This window comes from Opisthorchis viverrini, assembly GCF_000715545.1.
Source record: "Opisthorchis viverrini unplaced genomic scaffold opera_v5_23, whole genome shotgun sequence".
Classification (NCBI taxonomy): Eukaryota; Metazoa; Platyhelminthes; class Trematoda; order Opisthorchiida; family Opisthorchiidae; genus Opisthorchis; species Opisthorchis viverrini.
The window spans coordinates 2,618,150-2,642,131 of record NW_008751679.1 but is presented as its reverse complement, the minus strand read 5'-3'; the positions used below and the strand labels follow the sequence as shown (position 1 = coordinate 2,642,131).

General features: G+C 46.6%; 4 protein-coding genes across 4 annotated transcripts in view; 2 read left to right on the top strand and 2 right to left on the bottom strand.

Moving 5' to 3' along the window:
- Nucleotides 1-189, top strand: part of T265_02054 (hypothetical protein) — a gene marked incomplete at both ends in the record, with an annotated part of 7,809 nt that extends 7,620 nt beyond the window's left edge. Inside the window, one exon of the mRNA XM_009166202.1 lies at nucleotides 68-189. Coding sequence (XP_009164466.1) covers nucleotides 68-189 — 122 coding nt within the window. The remainder of the gene's footprint in view (nucleotides 1-67) is intronic.
- Nucleotides 190-226: 37 nt separating this feature from the next.
- On the top strand, nucleotides 227-23,982 carry T265_12915 (hypothetical protein; the record flags this gene model as incomplete). Its single annotated transcript, XM_009166223.1, is given in 13 exon segments — nucleotides 227-312; nucleotides 6,850-7,376; nucleotides 7,421-7,479; nucleotides 7,521-7,706; nucleotides 7,711-8,047; nucleotides 8,092-8,540; nucleotides 9,176-9,412; nucleotides 9,857-10,105; nucleotides 10,783-11,037; nucleotides 16,563-16,788; nucleotides 20,056-20,124; nucleotides 23,493-23,573; nucleotides 23,792-23,982. Coding segments are annotated over 12 exon segments (2,517 nt in total).
- T265_02052 (hypothetical protein) lies at nucleotides 11,992-12,357 on the bottom strand (the record flags this gene model as incomplete). Its single annotated transcript, XM_009166200.1, has 1 exon — nucleotides 11,992-12,357. The coding sequence occupies one exon, from the start codon at nucleotides 12,355-12,357 to the stop codon at nucleotides 11,992-11,994; it is 366 nt and encodes a 121-aa protein (XP_009164464.1).
- T265_02051 (hypothetical protein) lies at nucleotides 13,726-14,049 on the bottom strand (the record flags this gene model as incomplete). Its single annotated transcript, XM_009166199.1, has 1 exon — nucleotides 13,726-14,049. One exon carries the CDS (start codon nucleotides 14,047-14,049, stop codon nucleotides 13,726-13,728), a length of 324 nt encoding a protein of 107 aa, XP_009164463.1.

Sequence of the window (23,982 nt, the reverse complement as noted above, 5' to 3'; positions counted from 1 at the left end):
AGCATACTGCCCCGCGCTGAGAACATAAAGAGCAGTGCTACACCCTTTGTTCACTTGTGCCTTTCAGGTGAACGACAGCCACTGACCGACAAGAACAAAACCGACCCGGGAAACTTGGGCAAAAGCCTCGCTCCTGTGTATCAATCCGTGAATCCGAGAATCATGGCCAAACTGGAAGACGGCGAATAGTTTGAATAAGCTGCTTCGAGCCACCCGGGCAAATTGACGTTTATCCGGTTGCTGACCTTGGGCGTTCGAGCATGGCTCCCAACCAGTATCACAGGCCGGAGACGGCTCTGACGAAGGCGAGAGGTAAGTGCATGCTCTCATGACGTTATATCACTTCGATTTCATGGGTTTTTGGGTTCATTTTGTAACATACTCCGCGGCGGCCCTTTTTTACGGATAAGGAACCGGTCTGGTCGCCGCTTGCGCATTTCTTAACCCGCTCTGGATTTGGGCCTTTTACAGATAAGACATATTACGAGGAGCAATAGTGCAAAGCATGTACACTGGAAATTACGGCGCTAACTTTCGAGTGTGAATTATTGTGACAATTTGTGTCGATCGGTCATGGGAGCTCAGCTCAGTTAATCTACTAGAAACCATTCGCTCAAGGTATTCTGGTTACAGTCGTCACAGTCTTGGTCACCGGATAAAGGGGACAGGGCTGTGAGATATTCAGGCACGGGGAGCAATGGTACAATCGGCTACCTCGTATCAGTATCAGTCTAGTCAGTTGGAGGAACAGGAAACGACAGCTGCGATACATTTGGTGCAGGAGGCCACTGGCTGCGCGGTTGAACTGAGTCTGTCAGTGTCATTAATCATCGTTTAAATAATTCCCCCTCCATGTAGGCTATATTTGTTAACTGAGTTCACTGGTTAGTGCTTTCATGCTTCTTTACTAGGTCATCGTGCCCGTATCTCAGTCACATTTAGTTTGCACAGGGCTGGACGAGAGCTCTGTGAAGTGGACTGTTTTGTGGCGTGCCAAGTATATGACCTAGCCAGTACAAGACAATGGAACATGAGTAGCTCATCCATGGTGGGAAAGTTCCCTCTAAGACTATCAGGTGTACCTCAACATTGCGAATCCAATATTCCGACCAGACTCACCCAATGCCTCGGATACACCAGTGACCAAAGGCTGCGGGTTCCCCTACATCCTCCATGCGTATATATCAGCTTCTGATCCATGGGGGTGGTATGGACCGCGCTGCTGCCCTGTCAGAACCATAGCTCGTGTGGGTTGGTGTCGGCGAATCCGTAACGAGGCAGATAGAGAGCGTGTTTTCGGTTGTGTAATGGGTACTTCCATTGAAGAATGTCTCCAGCACCAGAAGCTGCGTTGGTTGGGACATGTGTTATGCATGCCGAACCATCGTTTACCGAAGAGAGTGCTGTTTTCCATGCCCAACTCAGAGTGGCGTAAACAGAGAGGTGGCCAACCCTTGGCAGAGGAGTATGAAGGGGATCACGAAACGCTTGGGGGTTGTCTGTGCTACTCGCCTTCCAGGATGGGGACCGCGTGGTCCTCACTGTGCCTGGTTGGAGACACTACAAGATATGGCTGCCAACCGATGTCAGTGGCGTTCTTGTTGTCAGTTTTTATGCAGATTGCCTGAGTGAATGTCTGGAGGTGTAGGCACCTCGGAATGATTGTGTTAAGCTAGCACTAAGTCCACCCCCCGTCCACCTTTACTCTTTTCGTTACAATAAGGCTTTCAACTAAGTCATGGTTGTACGGCAGTGAAGCATCGGTGTTGAACACTGATGTCATGCTGTCGATGATGATGATGATTGCTCCTGGCAGACAGTGACCACCCCGGGTGTCATAGATGTCACAGTTGGACAAAATTTCTACTGATGTCCCTACTTCGATGGAGAAACTTCATGTCTCGAAGTTCAGCCAGAGGATTCAATACCTTGAAATCAACTGAAACGACACTCGTCGTTTACTGCAGCAGATGCTCTCCGATGAGTAGCCCCAGTACCGTTTCCGGTCAGTGTGGGCGAACTAGCTCAAGTGGTTAGAGCGCGAGTTTACTGACCGGAAGGTCCGCGGTTCGAATCCGATCCCTGCCTCTCGAATTCCCGTGTCTAAGCAGGCTGGCGGTGTCCCAGCCTTTGTGCTTCATTTGGGTAGCATGGCAGCTAGGCACCGGGTGTTACGGTTGAACGATTTATTTATTCATCTATTTATTTATTTATTTATTTATTTATCTATTTTTATTTTCGGTGTCGCCGACCATCTTGAAGTGGCCAACAACATACCTGCGATATTCTCATCCTGTTGGAGAACCTCTTCCACGTAGGGTTTTTACCGCAGCTGTCAATGCCCACAACGGTGTGGACCAGTTCGTAGAGGACATTAAACTGTTCCAAGAATTTGGGAATCTGGATACACATTACTTGCCTTTGCACCTCATGTCTAGACTATTTGAAATAAGACTTCCCCGGCATTTATCGAGTTCCCTCCTGAAGACATCGTCACGCACGGCGTCGATGGTCACCGGGAAACTGTATCAAGCTTTTACTGTTATTTGGCAGGGTAGTTGTATGCTTCAAATCTGGGGCTCAGGATCTGAGGCTTGACAAAAGCACACTATAGTGGGACTCATCTCATTTTGCCGGCTTGCTACCGACAGTCGGAGTGCAGGTCGATCTGTAGCTGTATGGACCGCCGCCATATTTTGGTCACTCGTTGAAAAGCTCCTGGCTTCCTGTCCACTCCGAGGCTCACGTTTACTCTGAGTCATACCATCGGTGAGAGCAATGCCAGTGTTGACGCTGATGTTTCACAGCCACACCCACAGAGTTAATCTAACTTTGCTTGAAGAAGGGGAAAGTGTATGACGGAGGGATCTGGTACCGTATTATCGCAAGCATTCTGCGGTGCCTGCACCTTTAAGCGCTCTGACACAGTCTGGGAGAAAATGACGACAGAACGCCACTGACATGGATTAGCCGCCATTTCTTGCAATATTTACACCCAAGCGTAGGAGGGGTCAAGCGGACCGTATCTTGGAAGTCGTACCACATCAGCAATACCCAAACCCTTCTGTCAAGTTATACGTTGTTCACATCGGGTTTGCGCCATTCTGAAGAAGGCATGGAGAACAACACTGGTCTCGACGGACGGTGTTTCGGCGTGCGTTGCCTATAGCCGAGCGGTCGCAGTTGATGGTTCTGATAATTTCTGCTGCGGAGGAAGTACCCACCGCACAACCATATATCCGTCTTCTGGTGATCTTGTTACGAATTTGTTGACGCCATCCGACATTAGCAACGCCTCTGAGGCGTCGCCGGCCATGTGGTAACCAGTTTAGCCTGCTGCGCGCGACCTCTGACACCACAAATATGATTAGGACCTTCGTGTTTCGTGCACTGGCTTCATCAGACAGTGCTTTCAGTTGAATTAAAACATTTCTTGGGGTTGAGGGACTGGTCCCACCTCTGCTGTCTTAGCCAAGTCATTCTGAAGTTGGGTATTTTGGTCGAATGTTATTGTGGCCTATGTTATTCGTAACATGACACTCATTCTGGGTAAATTTCCCGATAATCAGCCATTTTGTAAAGATCCAAATGGTTCTGCATACAAAACATCGTCGTCATGTTTTGTATGCAGAGAGAGAGATGGGTCAGTGGTTAGAGCGGGAATTTATTGACCAGCAGGTCCGTGGTCCGAACCCAACCTCTGTCCATAGACTTCCCCTGTCTAGGTCTAGGTGGCATGGCACCTAGGCGCCGAAAGGGTGCTACAGCTGAACGACTTTTACATGGTCGTCATCAGCTGTGAGAACCGCGTGATTGTAATTCAGTGGTTATAGTTGCCGTGGTTTCACTGATTATTTGGGACGAGATAGAGCGCGAATTTACCGACCGCAAGGTCTGTGGTTCGAACGTGACCTCTGTCTCTCGACTTCTCCTGTCTAGGCCCGGGTAAACGGGTAGTCAGTGGACTTTTAATTGAAGTGTTTGTAAAGGGAGCTATATATTGGAGGCAATAGCTTGGATGCACGAGCACGACTGGGCCCTGTCTGACAATGTCTCTAACCCTTGATGTGGCCCGTCTTGGGGTCCGCATCCAGGAAGATGTCAATCACCAACACAGCTAGTACTGGCTTTCATACTTCGATGCCAACTCGTTTCACCTCATGTGGCTCGTTTCCACCCTTCGTTTGGTTGGATTGTAAAGAAATGGGTGTCTGAGAAAGATTTTAAGAGGGACACTCTTCGTCGTTACTGTCAACGGAGTTAATATTAGATTTGAGACCGAGAAAGACGATCGTTCTTTGGTGTCAGAAGGAGTAGCACAGTTCCAGTACTTGACACAAAGTGAAGCTATGATGGATGTGACCCCGACCAGGAGAAATCCAGCTTAATTCTCGCGAATCTGGCTTCCCCTGTGGTGGGTCAACGAAAGAACATCCTGGAAGTTATCACCACAATATTGATGTCTTCTTGGTTTTCACACGATGCTTTTGCACCCTTCTTGAGTATGGGAATCATCGTCGAGATACTCCATTCTCTTAGAATTTTTATTCACGTCAGATGTTTTTAAAGTAGGGTCCCTAGGCTAGCCACGACGGCCTCGCAACCCTTGAAGATTGTATGGTACAAACAGCCTTGACTGGATGCTTTATTGCGCTAAAGCAATGGAATAACACGCTAGACTTTCGTCGACGATTGTGGACTGATGCCCATGTCTCACTCGAACTCATCCGGTCCTTCCACACGTCACGAGGAGACTACCTTACTGTAGTTTGAAAGCTTGTGTTCATCTGCGACCCATTGATCTATCGTCAAGCTGTAGCACCCTTTCCGTACCCAGCTGCCATGCCACCTGAAAGTAGCACGAGGGCTGGGATACTGCCAAGTTCCCCAAGCCTAGACGGGGCAAACTGAGATGCAGAGATCGGGTTTAAACCACGGACATTCGGGTCGGTAAGTTCGCGCTCTAACCTTTGAGCCATCTCTCCCACATTGATTCTCGCATACTAGGTTGATCAATGGTGAACTGTCTGGCAAGCACAGCCTCCTGTCCCTCCATGTCGGGGGTTGGAACTTGTGTGGCGACTTGTTCCGTAAAAATTAAGATGCGCTTGCATTTCCCGTCAACACACCGCTACCTTGAGGTCAGGCTTCTCAGCCTAAGGTTTTGATTGAGGACCTTAGTCGGCTTCTTGTCTAGGTGTGGGCGCCCTGGTAGTACCCCAGAATGCGTACAACCATCATACAACTGAAACAATCTCATGCCACATCGACCGTCGCGTGGTGTCACCATTTGGGCCGCCTTACTTGTATACCGCGGGGCGGGCAAGCGGAAACGTGCTACCTCTGACGCCTGTCTTTTTACACTCATGTTCGCCCTCTTCTGTCCTACCCACCCGATCTTGAATACTATCCTCGCACCTCACAGCTCTAGGACTGCCTGCTATATTCGCCATGCATGTGCAGCATTTATGCTTCTGACTTCAGTGACAACCCTAGACATTTCGAACCCTTGAGGCCTTCAATGTTTGCACACTGAAGCAAGCAGTACAACAGGTGGCTCTTGCTCCTGTCCGGATTCCCTCTGCGTCGACGCGTGCCGTCTGTCAGAAACAGGAATACAGGACGCAGGGAGTGAAAATAATCTGACTGGCCCCTCGCTCTTCCTGATTCCGATTCCGCACCTCTGGTGATGCGGAGGCCGCTACAGTTATTTATGCGGGCGGTGGTATTATATCTAGCGACCGAGCTGAAGTGCCTCTGCTTTATTGGATACTCATTGACAGTCGCCTCTGTGCAGTTGGTATAGAAGCATCTGTGAAGCAATCTTGAGAATGTGATGTCCATAGCACTGTTTGTCTACTTACACTCCAGTGGACTGTAGCTCTGAATCTGCCATACACGGTTTCTATGAAGCATTCATATGTGGTACTCCAAAGCAACGGACAATCGTTCACGGTTCGTGGTTGCAAAAGCAAGTTAATGGGTCGATAAAAGTGACTGTCACACAGACTCCAGAATTGTTCGGTAGGTTCGCAAGCAAGCAAAATTCCATTTGGATAGGTTTCTGGGGTTTGTGAATGTTCAGATAGCACCAAGATTAGCATGCTTTTGTATCCTTATTATTTGCTCTCACCACTGGCCATCTAAGAAAGCCAAGCACCCGACTTCACCGATCTATAGGCCCGATGCTTTTGATGTTTATCCTCATCCGGCGCCGTTTGCAACAGAGGCATTATCCCTGATCTAGGGAACGTCGTTTTCACGGTTTCAAGTAGTTGCTTTTGTGACGCGTCACTTGGAAATTTTAGGTGTTTTACTACTCCATCGTATTGTGTTTGGTCCTTCAGTGTCTGCCTGGTTAGTACCTTCTTCTGTCCTTGCGCCTCGGCCTTTTAATCATACTTCTCTCCCACTCCCGTCCATTCATGTCTACCGATTTCCTGACCTCCACGGCAGAACTGAAGTGTTTGCCTCCTCCCGCCTCCACAAAACTTACCTCTGAAACTCGCTGCATTGTTTCAAACTCTAACCCCCTCTTCAAAAGCTTATGTATTTAGTGTGCATCTTAGTCTATGATAGGCAGTTTCTGCGTATTTATACAGGTTTCACATTCAACTATGAGCCCTCTAAAATCATTCCCTTTGCTAGGAAACGCACCATAACATTCTACTTTGTTCCGTCTATCGTTGGTATTAAACATTCCACATCCAATTTACCAGTAACAGTCACTTATCAATATTATTCCCTTATTTTATCGCTATAGCGGTGGGTTAGTGTACTACCGGTTGCTTTTAACCCTCTCTCAACATAGTTTAACCACGTGTTTTCGTTCTACCACGACTTTTTTAGAGCTAATAAAATGCGACAAAAAGGCGATAGCCCTAGAAATCCTGTACGATGTCATGAAGTTACGCCGAGCCAAGCAGTGGCAAAAGGTTTTGGAGGAGCTGATGATGCTATTCGTCGAACTATGCGTCGAACTTCGAAAGAACATCCACTTCAGAAAAGTCATTTACCAGTATAAAAACATCAGCGCTATGGAGAACACTGCTTCTTTGGAACAGGTCATTCGATACTATCTCACTCTCATCAAGAACCGAACAGAGGAGGCTCAGCGCGAATCAAAAACTGCAGTCATGGATATTGAAGATTTGGATGTCCTTGAAACTCCTGAAAGGTAATCATATGGCTGTTCGAGATGCTCATATTTAGCCTCATGTTGAATGCCGTCAGTTTTGAAGGATCTCAAGATCGTTCGGCAAGGATGATCCTTATGCCGTGGCTAAAGTTCCTCTGGGATGGGTATCGCCTTGTGCTGGATCTATTGCGTAGCAGTGCCAAGCTGGAACACTTGTATCATGAAATTGCAAACGACAGTAAGTCATGGGATTCCCTTGGAAGCCATATTATCCTCCTGTAGCTTATGAATTTTGCATAAAATACGGTCGTAAGGCAGAATTTCGCAAACTGAGTGAGCTGGTGAGTCATTTGGAATCCATCTAATAAATATATTTCATCAGTTACGAATACACACACAAAAAGTACAAAATCAAACGCAAACAAACGCTCCCAACTTGGTGAATTTGAACAACCCAGAGACGCAGATCTTGCATTTCGAAACACGCCTTCGGCAGCTGGACTGTGCCATGGAACTGGAAATGTACAATGTTTGTCTTGCTGTTCGCGGTGCGTTTGATTTACTTTTTGTAGGAAGCTTTCAAAGCCGTCGAGGACATATGGGGCTTTATCCTCATGTCGAAGAAAGTTTCGAGTCCTGTCCTTTTGACAAACTATTACTCGAAATCAGCCGAGTTGTTCTTGCGCTGTGGATGTCACTTGTACCACGCTGCAGCTTTGCACAAAGTTATGTTTTTGTATCGGGATCATAAGAAGAATATCACTCGCGAAGAGCTTTCGACCCTTGGTTCTCGTGTCCTGTGTGCCACTTTGGCAATTCCCCTGCCGAATTCCAAGTTGAACTCGGATAAATTTCTCCTTTCTGGTGAATACAATATGATCAAACAAAAGACGTTGGCAGGGTTGTTGGGTAACTAGCCGTCGTTTTGGTTTTTATGGTATTCCACTTAACAGGTTTGTTTCAGGTCCCCACACGCCAGAGCTTGATTCATGATCTCGTGCGACACAAAGTACATACAATGGTCCCTTCAGAGCTGGCCGATTTGTATCAAGTTTTGGAAGCTGATTTTCAGCCCCTTACTTTATGGGAACGGTCTCAACCGGCTTTGGGTCTAATTCAAAACACACCCGAGCTCAACGTATACATCAGCCAGCTTCACGAGGTGATTGTTTCAAAGACTGTGCTTCAGTTGTCACAAGTTTATCAAACCATCCGGTTTGAGGAACTCATGAAGTTGTGCCCTTTCATGGATTCGATATCTCTCGAAAGGTGTGTGATTGAACTAATCCACAACTTGGAACTTCCTATCCGGTTGAATCATCGACTTCAAGCCATTATGTTCGACGAGTTTACAGATCTGGGGATCAGTCAGTGTGACTATGGTGGTCAGCTGGTTTCCCAGGTATGTCTTTATCTGTTACGCTAAAGAAACCTCCATTTCTCAGTCCAGAATCATGAACTGCACTAGGTTAAGTATTATCCCAGACGTTTTCTTTTTTGGACGCCTGTCAGCAGCTTGCCGTCTTACAAAATGACCTTGGTTACTGTTCTAGGTTGGCTCGTGACACTATTCTTCAAAAACGCCTATGTTTGTACCGTATTTTGCCTAACTCACAGCCAGAATTCAAGTCAACATGGTCTTAATTCCCGCGAATGAATTTACCTTCAATTCACTATCATTGGTCAACTGCTGCATGTATGACAAACAGGTTCTAACCGCTCCTACCCGGGTTTGACATACTGCGAATACCGATTCCGAAAATAGGCCTGATTTGCTTTCATTTTTCAAACGGTTCACAGTCGTTTGGACACCTTCCTCTAGATGGTACTTTAATCCATTTTCGCTGGACACATGCTCTCGGACGTTCTAGATAATCACATTACGGTGCATCAACTCCAAAATCACTTGACAAGCCACTCCAGTTTAATTTATTCTATTCCATACAGACAAAACTCGGCATTAATTTTCCAGTTGTATAAATCTTCCGGCAAGAATTTGCCTAATTCCATGCTCTCATGTATGCTGTCGCTTTCCAGTCCACTCACGTAAATGCGCCTGACAAATTATCTCGGCAGTTGACTGTCTTTGCCCAAGTCATGCAGCAAATTACCGAAATGTTGGATGAAAACCAATCGATGCCGGGTTACCGTCGTGCTTTGGTGAAGGAATATCGAAATAATAAGGAACGGTTCCATAAAGAACTGCTTGAACGTCGGGACTACATCGAATATCGTAAAGAAGAGGTAGAGCGCATTCACAGAGAACGCGATCAGGTGAGTTGGTCTTGTTGCGCCTAAGTTCAACACCCTATGGTTTCACTGCGAGACTTCATGGTTTTTTACGTACAAGTCTGGTTTGCGAAGATGGGTCGTGTCAGCGTCTATTTTGATCAAATGTGGTTTTACTAATAGCAATAAAGTAAAAACCGTTGCTCAAGAGTGTCTTGGTATGCTGCCCAAATACACCAGTCGACTAGTTGTGCTCCGTATGCATATCTTTTCACTCATTGTCGCAAGAAAAGCAGTAATTGAGCACAGTAGCACTAACGTCGAATACTGGTGGCTCACTGCCATATAGGGGGAACTATTTATTTGAAGAAACCTGTCTCATGGAATGAAAGACCTCAACGGGAGAGTAAGACAGTACCTGTCTAGAGATCCATAAAGACGATAGACGGCTTGTCCTGTGTTCAATAGGCTGAACTTTTTCTTTTCCAGTACTTCATGGACGAGGAAGCGAGACGCCAGGCTGAATACGAGCAGAGACTGCAGCACGAAGAGCGTAATCTGCTCAAGGAGGCAGAAGAACGCGAGCGTCGTAAAACAGAGGACGAACAGGCCCGACTCAAACGTCGAATTGCACGTGGAAATTACAATTTACTGATGGAACATAAGATAGGTGTGAAGATGGACCTGACAGAAGAACAGCTTGATCAGTTTGATGCAGACAAAATTCTGGAAAAAAAGGTATGTGCGGTTTGTCATCGGTTTTTCAAACTCATGACCAACATCATCATAACCACTTAGAATTTCTCTGGTCCTTTCAAAATTGCTATCACAGAGCATACCAAAGAATCAGTGTTGTTTACACTTTGGGTAAACTGCCACATTGGGTCGTTTCATCTGGCTTTGGCAGGTCCCATTTTGATAAGCAACTGCCCAGCTGAAAATGTCCCAATCGACCGTAGCGTATTAGTAAGACACCAGCTGGCTGAGTCGTACCTTTCATGACACGGCTTGTGACGGAAGATCTGTTGGCAGGATAAGTTTACGCGGCCAGCAACTTTCACTCTTCCTCACAACCAGACTCGCCCGCCGTGCTACAGAGACAGCTTTGCCTGAGAGTACTTTTCATACAGTGTACAGAACCACTTAGATCACATAATACGCCTCCCGAGATAGAAAAATTACTCAAAATTGTTGCCAGTTTTGTTACCTCACCTCCCTATCCCTCCGAGGCTCGGCCAATTGAAGCAAGTGTTGATCACGGTCTTCTAATATACGTATCGGTTTTGCCTCGAGATACAATGTGGGAAAGTTGACCCATCATCCTCCTGTCCTGTTTTGGTCCAACTCTATGCACTTTAGTTGAGTTGCTTATTTCCGTATACACCAACTCAACGGTTCATTACCTCTTGCTCCAGGCATTGGAAGTGAAAAAGAAGCGAAAGGAAGCGGCCGAAAAGGCCAAAGCCCTGGCGAAAAAATTGGACTACTTCGTCCGTGCCATACGCTTGGAAGAGATCCCACTACTACAAGCAGCCATTGAACCAGAAGCCCGAGCAGCTCGAGAGCTATACGAACGTAGTGTAACTGAATTGGAGGAGCACTCAAAGGCGGAACACGCGCGCCAACTGAAAGAGCGTAACAGGCTTATTCGCATGAAGCCGGATATCCAGGTACCTGTTTGTAACATATCTAGAAACAGTAATCATTTTACAGTATTACTTTAGATATTCATCGGGTGGAATAAGAACTTGGCTGTCATCAAACTCCCATTTTTGACCATAGGTTTTACGATAGCATCTAGTCGTTGACGGCATGAGATAAGGAGGATAAATCACCATACCTGATCAAAGTAGCGTGGTGATCGACATAAAGCTTTCGGAACGCGTGAGTCGCGGTAGCAACTCTAGGTGGTGCGTCCCCCATAATTGATGTGGCAAACTTTTGGCACTTCCTGCTTTGATCCCCATGCACTATCTAGAGTTACTATCCCTTAAAGACCATGCGGTATTATTGATTCCTGCTTTTCGACGCTGGTAGTAACTCGCCGTCAGATATCTTGGGTGCTCATGCTGTCTTGCCCCGGTTTTGGTGTTTGTATAGGGTAGGACGGGTGGTCAAACTTTCCCGTCGATCGCTGTGTGCGACCCCGGACTGAGCAGGATTTCGCGTTCATACGTTCGGATAAGACTTTAAGATGCGGTTCGCTGGTCCACAGACCGTATTAACTGGAGGGAGGGATGAAGAAATACGTGTATTTGCCCGTTACAACAGGAAATGCCATCGCCCCCCCCCCACCCTAATTCATGGCTGGGACTAACGTATCCTTGGTACTTATTATAGAAGCAAAAAGTTCTAAATAAACCACTAATCTCCTCCGGTCAGAGTTTTCTCGTGATGTCCTCTTCTCTCCGGTAGGTTATGCACACAACGCAACGTTGCCTTATGGCAGAACCGCAGAAAAATTCCAAGCAATTAGATTTCAGCTACAAGACAACCAATGGCGTGAGCGGAGTGGAAAGTACATCAGTACATGGTGTTTGTTATGAGAGTTTCAGGGAATGTCAGTAGGGTTTGATTTGGGAATTGGAATGTCAGGGTTATCCACTGAACTGGGAAGCTTGTTGTCAGAGAGTCTTGTTTGTGTATAAGTGTGTAGTCGGTGTGAGTTGGTTCTTTAAATGCGTGTGTGTAGTTAGGTGTTTGGCTCCATCGGGTACTGTCCAGAGAGTGAAGTTTAGTTCGGTTTCCATATGAACATGTGCATAAAGTCTGGTGATGGTTTCGCTTGAGTTGACTTGTTCGATGTAGGGTAGGAAGATGAATAAGAAGGGCAGATCTTTTTCGGGTATTTTCGGCTGGAGTCCGTTTGTGGTGTCATTGAGTGTTACACTCATTTGTATGCCGTATTTCAAAGGTTTTCTCCGTGCGGCTGGTAGGTAGTTCGCTTGTTTGTCGTTGAATAGTGAAATTTTTTGTTTGAGGCAGTTCATTTGGTTGTCGAATGTGAAGTGGTATGTTTCCGTTTGTCCTTGGTGGAAGGTTTTGTCATCCGCGAGTCCCATAAGTCCACCATCACTTTCTTCGGTCCACTAGGTATCGCTGCCTAATTTGATTTGTTGGTTGATCATTGTTTTGGTGTCTATAGCTGTTGAGGATACAGCCGAGTCTAATATTCCTAGTGAGTCCTTGGCAATTTAGGCGTAGGGGATTGTGTTGAGCGCCGACGTGTCCTGTTGAGTCGTGTTGCTTAGACTTTGCTGTAGTGGTACGAAGTGACTAAGGTGAATGGTACCATGATTGTAATGAATGTAATCTTAGACTTTAACGAGGTTTGCAAGGTCTCTAAGGTTGTCACCGTTTTTATTAATTCTCCAAAGCTCGAATAGCTGATACGGGAGGCATGTGATGTAGTGTAGCACTGCGTGGTTCTGGTATCCGCCGGCTTGTATTGGGCGAGCGTGAGGTGTTGTTCCCTAGTGATTGTGATGTCGGTTTTGTAGTAGTGGATGCCGAATAGTCTGTGTACATGTTTGGCTACAGTTAAGTTAGACCTGATTGTGGAGTCCTCGTCAGTGTTAATGCGTTGGCGTTTTGGGTAGTCAGTGGTCTTCTTGAGAGTTGGTAGTTATTGACTCTGGTGTTCTGGGTAGTTGTGAGTTTAGTGTCTCGTTGTTTTTTTATAGGTCTGTGGAAGTTCGGAGGGAGGTTCTGCTTTTGATGCTGGTGATTGTGTTGGTGGTATTGGTATTTGAACTAGTGGGATGGATGTAGTTCTTGGATAATTTTTTCCTCCAGTTTCCAGGTAGTCCAATAAGGATGGGGCGAGATGGCCCAAATGGTTAGAGCGCGAATTTACTGACCGGAAGGTCCGCGGTTCGAATCCGACCTTCGCCACTCGACTTCCCTGTCTAGGCTTGGGCAACCTGGCAGTATCACAGCCCTCGTGCTTCCTTCGGGTGGCATGGCAGCTAGGAACCGGAAGGGTGCTACAGCTGAACGTTTTCTCTAATAAGGATCCGGCATAAGGTGCGACATCTGTGTTTCTGGCTAATGAAATTTGTTCGCCTAAGTAGTGCATCCATTCTATTCCGCGTTGGGTTGTCTGCTAGTTCTATGCGGAACGAAGGGTCGTGTCTGGATTTGTCCCGGGTATGTAGGATGTCTTGTAGGGGAAATGGAATTCCCATTTGAGACGGCTTGCGTCCATATTTCTTGCATTGGTTTGAAGTTGGCTTTTAGGGCAGCTAGGACCGGAAGGGTGCTACAGCTGAACGTTTTCTCTAATAAGGATCCGGCATAAGGTGCGACATCTGTGTTTCTGGCTAATGAAATTTGTTCGCCTAAGTAGTGCATCCATTCTATTCCGCGTTGGGTTGTCTGCTAGTTCTATGCGGAACGAAGGGTCGTGTCTGGATTTGTCCCGGGTATGTAGGATGTCTTGTAGGGGAAATGGAATTCCCATTTGAGACGGCTTGCGTCCATATTTCTTGCATTGGTTTGAAGTTGGCTTTTAGGTAGGTAGCTATACCTTTGACTGTTGCGGATCCTCCTCCGATTCTTCTGATGTACCAGAATAGTTGGTGGGTGGGTAGTAGAGATAGGTCCCAGCTGGTCTTATGGAATGTGGCTGGTGTGAGGGATTTCACTGCGTCCATCGATTCGTTGACCAAGTCGTTTGGCATTATCATGATCTACCGAACCCGGATGGGAGTATAAATAGAAGTCAGTGATTGGAGCAAGGAAGTAAAGTTGTCACATTCGTAAAATACCACACGGAAATGACATGCATTATCCATTGAATTGATACGCTTGTTAGTAGAGCGCCTTATTGGTTTATAAGTGTTTCGTTTGTACTAATTGATTTTTATTATGCATATTTGCAGTCAGGTGCTTTGCTCCAGGATAACCAACATCTCGCTTCCAAACTGGTCCATTCTGTTGTGTACTCAACTTGCAAGGGAGCTCCCATTCCTCCCTACCATATGAATAGTCTAACACTTTTGCCTCACTGTTTGGTAGTACCTGCGCAATCACCTATCGCCACCAGTCTTAGTTATATCAGCCAATCTTCACTTGCGATGCTCGAAGTAATCAGGGGATTTACTCAAAATGCCCAACAAACTTAGTCTGTACTCAAAGTCCTATCCGTAATCCAGTCATGTTTGATCGTGACACTGATTTTGTGGTCCCATTCAAAGGGCGCGTTACTTTATCGTCGTTTTTATACTGAGAGCGTTAGTTGTGTCTAAAAATATCTTGAAAACCATCTCACATGCATAAATGAAAATTGTTGACGTTCGTAAAAGATGCTAGCGCTAACTACCGCATGAGATATCATAACGAGAGGGCGAGAAGCAATTGATTTTCTCACTCGTCATTATTTATGTGGGGCTGAACCTGGACCCCAATGGAATAGTGCCAAAGATCGAATATTGGTTACAGCTGAGGCTGATGAGCACGACGCGCGTAGGACGTGATTTAGTGAAGTCCCTGTAGTCTTTAATGCTATTTAGTGGGCAGTCATCTGTCGTTATATGCTCTAACAAGTGTCTGCATCTGTTCTTCTGGAAACTAATAAAACAACTCAAAATATTCGGCGATGGTGGCCTCATTAACATCTCATATTGGTTGTGTGGACCCCACAAGGCCATGGTCATGCTCCGACATGTTTCGCGTTGCAAACAGTCGGGCTCTCCTTATTGAGTGATATATCTCATGATAAAGTGAACCACTTTTCGTGTGTTGTCATCCTACTGTCAATGGCCGATGGATCCTGCCAAACAGTGGCAGCGTGGGTAGCCGCACATACTCTTGGTTATGCTGAAATACGACTTACTTGTTATGCAAATTAAATCAGGCTATTACTCAGCACCAATCTTACCCAGTGACACGTCCAGTTGTTGATTGAGCTTTCTTCGTTGAATTACTAGTATGCTACTCGGAGGAAACACGAAAGTCGAGGAACCGCAAGATTACCTGTCGAACAACCTTGCTTTACCAGTGATGCCTGGAAGAGCCGTTACGCTAGGAAAGACGTTTGCACCTATCACCAAGTGCACCTCTACTTAGTCTTTCGTACGTAGCCTTGCAGACGCTCATGAATGTTGAAATTTGTTATCAATCTTTCGGTCACTTTCAGCAGTCGGTAAGATTGAGCGATCAAGTTGAATCGGCTACTTTCCCCATGTGAGGATCGTCGCAACACATTTCAACGAGGAGGTCTTCTCATTACGCATAAAAGACTATGTTCTCCATAGGTTTCTTAAATCACCGTCAGCTAAGGCAGACAAAAAGGAAATAATCAGTTGTGATAGAATCACTACATTCTAAATCCTTTCGGTTCGTCGAAATGTTAGTCTGAACAACGGAGAGTCATTTGTATCAGAAATCTATTACTATGCAGGTTCGCCGGACGCAGCCTTCATTTAAATCCCGTGGCTGTGACTAGTAGCTGCCCCGTACCTGTATTTTACTGCGTTATGTGGTAGGAACGCGAATTCACTGACCGGAAGGTACATGGTTCGAACCCGATTTCTGCCTCTCAACTTCCCTTGTCTAGGCTGGGGCAACCTGGTAGTATGCCAGCCGTCATGCTTCCTTCTGTTGGCACAACAGCTAGGCTGCAGAAGGGTGCTACAGCTGAATGATTTATTTATTAATTATATTATATGTTATGTATACATCAAGGCCCATTGGAAATGTCATACGAGGTGCTCATTGACGGCACTCTTGGTTTTCGACGACTGATGTCTTGTGTTTATATCTGAGGCTTTCTGTATCAATTTGGCTGGTTGTGTTTCACTTCTGCCATCTTACGTCTGTTGGGTTCTCTTCAAATAGCAGTTAAATATTTGTCTGACACCGATAGTGCGCTGTGCACAAACCTGATAATTATTGAAGGTCTGGTATAATAATGAACAAAGTCGTATCGTAGTTCCGTGAAGAAGCTTGGCACAAGTTAGCACAAATAGAAGTGGTCATTAGCCAGCTTGGAACGATCTTCCTAACCAAGCATGACGTCGATGACCAATGTCCATCGTTGGAACGCATGCGTCATGTATCTTTTGGACAAGCACCACTGCTTGCCTGCATGTTCATGTGCACTTTGTAACTGTGGTTTCAAAACTGTGAGAAAAAGAAGTAATTTTCCGACCTACTCCTGCTATTGTCTGTTCCCTGTTTCTATCACTATCAGCGTATCGTTACAAAGTTGAAGGAGGCCAGAGACACCCGCTATAAGACTCGCCTGTCCGAATGGGAAGAACAGTGTGATAGAGTTCGTGCTCAAAGGTTAGCCGAACGCAAGGCGAAACAAGAAGCTGAAGAAGCAGCGGAAGCCGAGCGAAGAGCGCGTGAAGAAGAAGAGGCCAGAAAGGCCGCAGAAGCGATTGCAGAAATTGAGAGGGCGAAACAGGAAAAGAGTAAGTGTTGTCCTAGATCGTGTGCTGGTTTTACGTGTGAATAGGGTTGGGAGCAAGCTAACATTTAAAATACTTTTCCAAATTTCATTCCCTCCAAATGGTGGTTAACGACAGTGTTAGGCGGAGTTCTGCACCGAAACCCCTTTGCCACTCGCAGTTAGGTGCTGGTACAGCCAAGAAGGTTGTCCCTCAAGTGAATGACCTTAAAGAAGATTTATGTCAATCTCAGATGCCGCTGCGGCTAGCACCGCCGTGCAGCTCACAAATCGCCGCCCAACTCGGTGACAGCCACATTCAAAGTTGGTTATGCCTGCCGAAGGAAGTTTGTGATGCTTTGTATCAACAATACAATCATTTGCAGCTGGATAAGGGCGCCGAAATCACGCTTCTCAATGAACGGACGTGAAACTAATTTGTAAGCCGCATGTGGAACCGACTGGACGTTGGGCCCCTAATGCTTCTGCGGGTAAATTGTCATTGACAAGCGAGGTTGAATGCTCCATAGGCTTCAATGGCTCGACGGCACAAGCCGCGTGCTGCCTGACTTCATGCCTCAAACTTGGTATCGTGGAGCTGGATTGGATCGGCAAGCTGAATCTGCTGGAAAGGCTGATTAATTCTGTTTGCAACCTCACGCACACAGCACCCGAAGGTACCTCAGTTCCCGACGCGTTCACTTGAGGACCTCTTACAACTAAATGCATCCATATTCACCGACAGGCTTGGATGGTGCACAAAAGCGTGAGCCAGAATGTGCCTCCTCTAAACCAGTTTTCAGGCCGAAACGCCCAGTACCTCATGCAGCCTTGTTCATGATTGACCTACTACAGAAGTCTGGTGTTCTCCAACTGACCAATCACTGCATGGGCTACACCGATCATGTTGGTGCAGAAGGCTGACGTGATCACCCGATTGTGGGCAGACTTCTCCACCGATCTCAATACTGCACTGTACACCCATCGTCTGCCTCTTCCAAATGATTGTTCTCCTGACTGAATGGGGGCTAATGTTTTGCGAAGATTGATTTGGTGGAGGCTTACCTCCAGGTTGAAGTCGAGGAATAATCTCGAGAACTTCGGACCGTCAATATGCACTTCGGTCTGTTCCACAATACCCGACTGCTGTTTTGTGTCGAGACAACGCTAGCCATATTTCAACAGACCATGGATATGATGCTGGGGAATGCCTCCAGTTTTGTCGCCTATCTGGGCGATCTCATTTTGATGGGTTGCAACTTCGACGACTTGTGGCAGCGGTTTGGTTATGTGCTTAGTAGTATTCTAGAGTATGGCTTCAGAGTGCGCCGAGAAATAAGCATCTTTTTCATACTTTCGTTAAATTATCTCGGTTCCACCATTGACAAACACGGCCGCCGACCAGACCCGGAGAACATCGACGCTATCAAATGTATGCCAGTACCCACAGACGTGCCATCCCTCAGATCTTTTGTCGGTCTTGTCATTCACTACAGCTCGTTTCTGCTTGCTATGTATCACCTCCGAGAACCTCAAGTGGACATGGTCAGAAGAATGCCAACGTGCTTCTGACGCTGTCCAATACAAACTGAGTTCCGGCTTCTCATCCATTATAATCTGTCACTCAAAATGGTTTTGACATCAGATGCTTCGAACTATGATATTGGCACAGTGATTCTGCATGTATATCCCCCCACAGTAGTCAGAAAGCCGCTGCAAATGCAGCCGGACCCCTAACACCAGCCTAGCGTAACTACATTCAGATAGAGAAGGAAGCTTTGGTGATCGTGTTTGCCCTATAAAATGCTCTACGCCCGCCAGTTCACCTTAATAACCGACCACAAGCAGCTCCTCACCGTGGATTCCGGTTTATACCGCCATGAGCCCCTGCGATGGGCCACTCTGCTTTTGGGATACGATTTCAAGATCAATTACCAATCCACCACCGGCCTCGCACAGGTCGGGTCTCATTGGTTCAAGCATGCCAGAACCAGAGGATGTTGTGGTTGCAACAACTGCCTTGGAACCGGAAGCGAACTGCAGTGTCGGAACCAGTTCGCATTCTTCCAGTAACTGCTGACATGGTCTACCTGTGTTTCAGCAGGTCATCAAGTACCACCGCAGCCAATGGCCGCGTATCTGTCCAAAAGACGAAGTGAAACCTTAGGTCAAGGGGCAGGTCGCATCATTAGCTGACAGATGAATTTTATTTTCAGAACGGATCGTCGTTCCAAATGTGCTGCACACCCGTCCTGAATAATTTTCATAAACGGCACCCGGGAACAAAGAGGTTTAAGGCCCTTGCTCGAAGTTACGTCTACTGACCCCTAATGGGCTCCCAGATTGAGCAGTACTCCAAATCTTGCCTGCGGTCTAGTCAAGCGTCGAAATCACGCGTGAAAACAGCCGACCAAACCTTGGTCTCGTCTTCACATCGACTATGTGGGCCCAGTTGGTGACCAGAAGTTCTTTCAGTGAACAACCCCACAAGTGCCACTACAGTCCTGGATCGTTCAGTCGCTTTGGAGTGCCAGAAACTATCGTACTCGACGATGACAGTCAGTTCACATCATCGGCGTTCGCACAGTTTTGTTGTGAGTATGGTGCAACTCATGTCCGCTCGTCGCCATGTCTTCTACATTCGAACGGCCAGGCGGAACGCTTCAGAAGTCCAAAGGGGAAGTACCGACAGAGAAGATTTTGCGAACATTCCGGTTGCCAATGTCGCGTCCAGGCGTGGAAATTCCCAGGTTTTTCTCTCATACGCTTTATGTACGATACGCTGTACAAGTGTTTTTAGCCTAGTTTTGGACGTTTCATACACCCTTGTTAGTTCCTTTAACAACAACAATAGTTTGGAAGTTTCAGACCAAGAACTGAGCTGAGTTATTACCGTTATTACACACAGGGAGGTCTATTTAATACCGTCATACTATTTTCACTGGGCTTTTGCCAGCGGATCGACTTGTCCCGATTGATGTCAATGGGTATTTCGAAGCAGACAAAGCGTAATTGCATTCATAGACTTAATTTATAAAATTCTAATGCTTTATCTGACTGTTGAACCATTGAAGACAAACAGCCACGAATAATCGTGGGGCAGTGCCCGAGTTAAATCGAACGATGGCCTTGGGTTCATGTATTCTCAGGATTTTTCCCGTCGGCAGTGTTTTGTAACCCCAACTCAAGTTTCCTCTATTGATTGAACATAGAAATCCTATTTTGTTCAGGACATTGAATAAAACGCTCCATCTGGTGTTTCGTAAGCTTTTTTACTCGATCCTTTTCCTAGAAGCAAAGGAGGCAGCTTTACGCGAGGCAGCACGGGCAGAGGAGGAAAGCTTGCAAGAGAGTAAAAAGAGTAAGTTGGCATTTTGCGTATCTTCACTGTTAGGGTTTGTCATAGCACCGGTGGCAATATGGGCGATAGGCCTTTTACGGAATAGACCGCCCCTGAAAAACTGATGATTGTGCTCTTATTCAAACTGAATGCGTATTGTCATACATTGTGGTGAGTCATACTGGCGCTGTTGGATTTCAGTCAGCCTTCAGGAACTTGTTTCCTTAACCGTAATCTGCTTCAAGCATTTCGCTACGTCTTACAACAGAATGATATCGTAGTCGCACACAGCTCAGAGTGCATATGCGTTTTGGAGGTCCGGTTATTTTCAATAATTTTATTCTCTTTAAGTAGATGCCTGCTGCTTACAACATGAAAAATGAGCGTATTAGGCATGCATAAATGAAACCCCCACCTGGCACATCCCCTCATCAAGCCGCGGCACCTTGAGGGTCGTGATATCCATTTTTTTGACACCCAACAAACTTATGCTAGTTTTCACTCCATACCAAGACAGAAAACTTTCTGGATTCGTGAATACACAGCCACAGCTCAGTTGAGAGCCCTCGCGGGAACTTCATCAAACGAGCGGTCCTAACGGTTGAGATTTCCCAACTCGTGTTCCACTTCATCAGAACAGCAGAAATTTGCCTCATCCATTCATTAGTGGTTAGTTCGTCCACTGGCATCCGACACGGAGTTGCCTGTTGGACCACTGGACTTTTGCGAATAGATGTGATTGCGCAGTCTGGGTGTACCACCGCGTGTAGGCCTGTGAGTCCGATGCAGACTCGGAAGAGTAAGATCGTTCGGCCAACACACCCATCATTTTGGAAACCAAATTATGAAAAGGCTGTTGTATGGTTTCGGCTAATGACTAAAGTAGTTAGTTATCCAAAGCTCCCGAACAACAACAAGTTCTTAACATTTCTTTTCGAATAGCTTAAGAGCTATATTTCGATCTCCATTGTGTCAAACTAGAACCTCTCCGACTACACAGAATCTAGCCTAGCGGTAGTCTTCGTGCACGGTCGTCACTGCTTTATTTAGTTCATTTGGCCACGTTGTATTGTTTTAGGAGAAAAAACGGCACTGTGTTTCGGATATGTTTTAGGTAGCATACTTCGTAATTTCACTTCTTACGTGCAAGCCAGTTCGCAACTGTTGCTATCCTAGCTGCTTAGTCACCCAAACAGCAAGCTGTGGGTATTGCTCTCTCCAAATACTTGGACCGCAGTTGTTTGTTCACGCGGCTTTTCGAATCCAGTGTATTCACCGTCACGTAGACTGGACATTATTGCCGTGTGACAAATTGTGTACATCTGCGACCCACTGAGCTTTATTGGGTACCGTCCTTGCGACACTCACAGTCTCATACCAGGTTGATCAATGGTTCGAGGCCTGACGAACACAATCTCCGGGTACCGTCTTGCGACACTCACAGTCTCATACCAGGTTGATCAATGGTTCGAGGCCTGACGAACACAATCTCCTGGTTCTCCAGTCTGGAGGTTGGAACACTTGTGGCCGCTTACTCTGTAGAGATTAAAATACACTTGCGTTTTCCGCCAAACAGTGCTGCCTTGTGGTTAGGCTTTTGAGCTTCCGCTTGAGGACCCAAATCGTCCTCCTGTCCAGGTCCCCCCTTATCCGCTGAGAATCTAGTGGACCCAGAACCGGTGCCTCGAATGCCTGTCGGACCGTCGTATGTCGCACATTAACGGCCACTGTGAACAGATATCCATAGTGCAATTAAGAACCGGAACTTCCGTTTGAGGTGCAATCCAACCAACTTCATCCAAACACTGGGTCTCGGACAAGACCGTATCTTTCTCGGGACACGCACGTCAGATTCTTCCTGACCGCAACTGCAGCAGCCGGACGCCAGGTAAAACTGAGTGTCCGTGCCAACCGGGAAGTTTGGAGAGCAGCAACAAAATCCTTCGGGCATGGGTTGGTCCTAGGGTAGTTACTATTTGAAAAGTGGTCACTGTAGGTCGGGATACGTAAATATACGCACTTTTTCGTAAATAATATTCATGGGTTTTACAGCACAAACAGACAGCCGTTAGCCTGAACATCGAACACATGAAATTCTGCTAGGAATTAAAATCGTTCAGCTGTAGCACCCTTTCGGTGCCTAACTGCCATGCCACCCGAAAACAAGAGGCTGAGATACTGGCCAGGTTGCCAAGCCCGGACAGGGGAAGCCGAGAGGCAGAGGTCGGGTTCGAACCACGGACCTTCTGGTCAGTAAATTCGCCCTCTACCCACTTGGACCATCTCGCCCCATTGAAAGCGGAACCGCTAGCAGGCCGTCACATCAGCTCCACTACCACTATACAGTACGCAGCAAATTCTGTGGTCCACTTATTGCTGTAAATGATGAAAGCGTTTTCCATATAGGATACTTAAATTCCACTTTAGGTCAGACCGTTTGCTCTTATCTGGCTCTGCCAACTGTGCAGTTTATCAGTCCCAGTTTACCAGGTTCGGTTGATACCTCAGGCTGTCCTGTGCTATGCATGCCGAAACACCGTCTGCCGAGACTAGTATTGTTCTCCGTGCCTCCTTCAGGATGGCGCAAACCGCGAGGTGAACAGCGCATGACTTGGTAGAAGGGCGTGAAAGAGTTCACGGGGAGTTTGGGTGTTGTTGGTGTTGTACACCTTCCAGGATGGGGTCTCCGTGCCCGCATCTGTGCTTGGCTGGAGAAGTTGCAAGAAATGGTGGCTTGTCGATGTCAGTGGCATCCGTGCGGTTGGAGGTGTAGGCACCTCAGAATGCTTGGCATAGGCCAGCATCAGGTCCCTTATCCACCCTTTTTCTCTTTTCACTCACTCAAATATGAACCTTATGGTTGTACGGCGGTGAAGCATCAGTGTCAACACTAATGTTCCTCTCTTCGATGATGATGTACGGCACCTGTACTGCATCGGAAATGCTCTGCATGGATGATCTCAGCCGGTGCACTAGTTTTTTCCTCACAAACGGGTTAGGAAGATGGGTTCTGTGTTTTCCTCAGCTGCTTGATTTCAGTGCCCCCTTCATCTGTTAAAGTTGAGTAAAACACTTGTGCTGACTGAGATGTTGGTCGTAATTTTGAATCCAGGAGGTTAGCTTAGCCTTTCGAACCTTTTGGTGCGACTGGCATGAACTTGAGTGAGGTGATTTTGGGAACCACACAATTTAGCACCATGGATGTGTTTCGTGACCTACGGTGTCCCTCAACAACACGTTCCAGCTGCCCAAATGCACCTTTAAAATAACAGCTGATAGAGAGGTAGGCTATTCACTGAGGAGTTTATTTTCATTCGTTTTTCATCCAACCTACCGGACAAACAGGCTTGTCATGGAGAATGTTTTTTAATGTATTTCAACGCCTGCAGGTGAAACGATTGAACAGAACACTTCTGAAAGGGTTGTGGAACCTGTGCATCGTCCTCCACGTCACACATTCGGATTTTCGAGTAGGTTCTTGTATATTTAACCAACTTTGTGAATAACAATGTCTAACGTGTCCTCGGTGTGAGAATCCACTGTTCTGTACCCTTCCGTAATGATTTGCCTCCACCGAATAACCGTTTTGAATAAATTCGGAATTTTGCTAGGGCTGTTACGTACTGAGCTTTGTCATTTACTACGGATTGGCTTCAACCACTTACTCCTTACGCACTTACTTTTTCAGGTGGACAGCGAGACGGGCCGACGCGTGCAACAGTAATCCCCGACACCACTGACTGGGTGCGAGGTTCTCAGATTTCAGCTACTCGTGAGTTAGCATTGTGTTTTCTACCCGCTTACTTCAGGTCCAAAATACATGATCGTCTTCTGTCATTTCTGTCACCCATGGCGAACTCTCGGGGAAATAGGAATTAG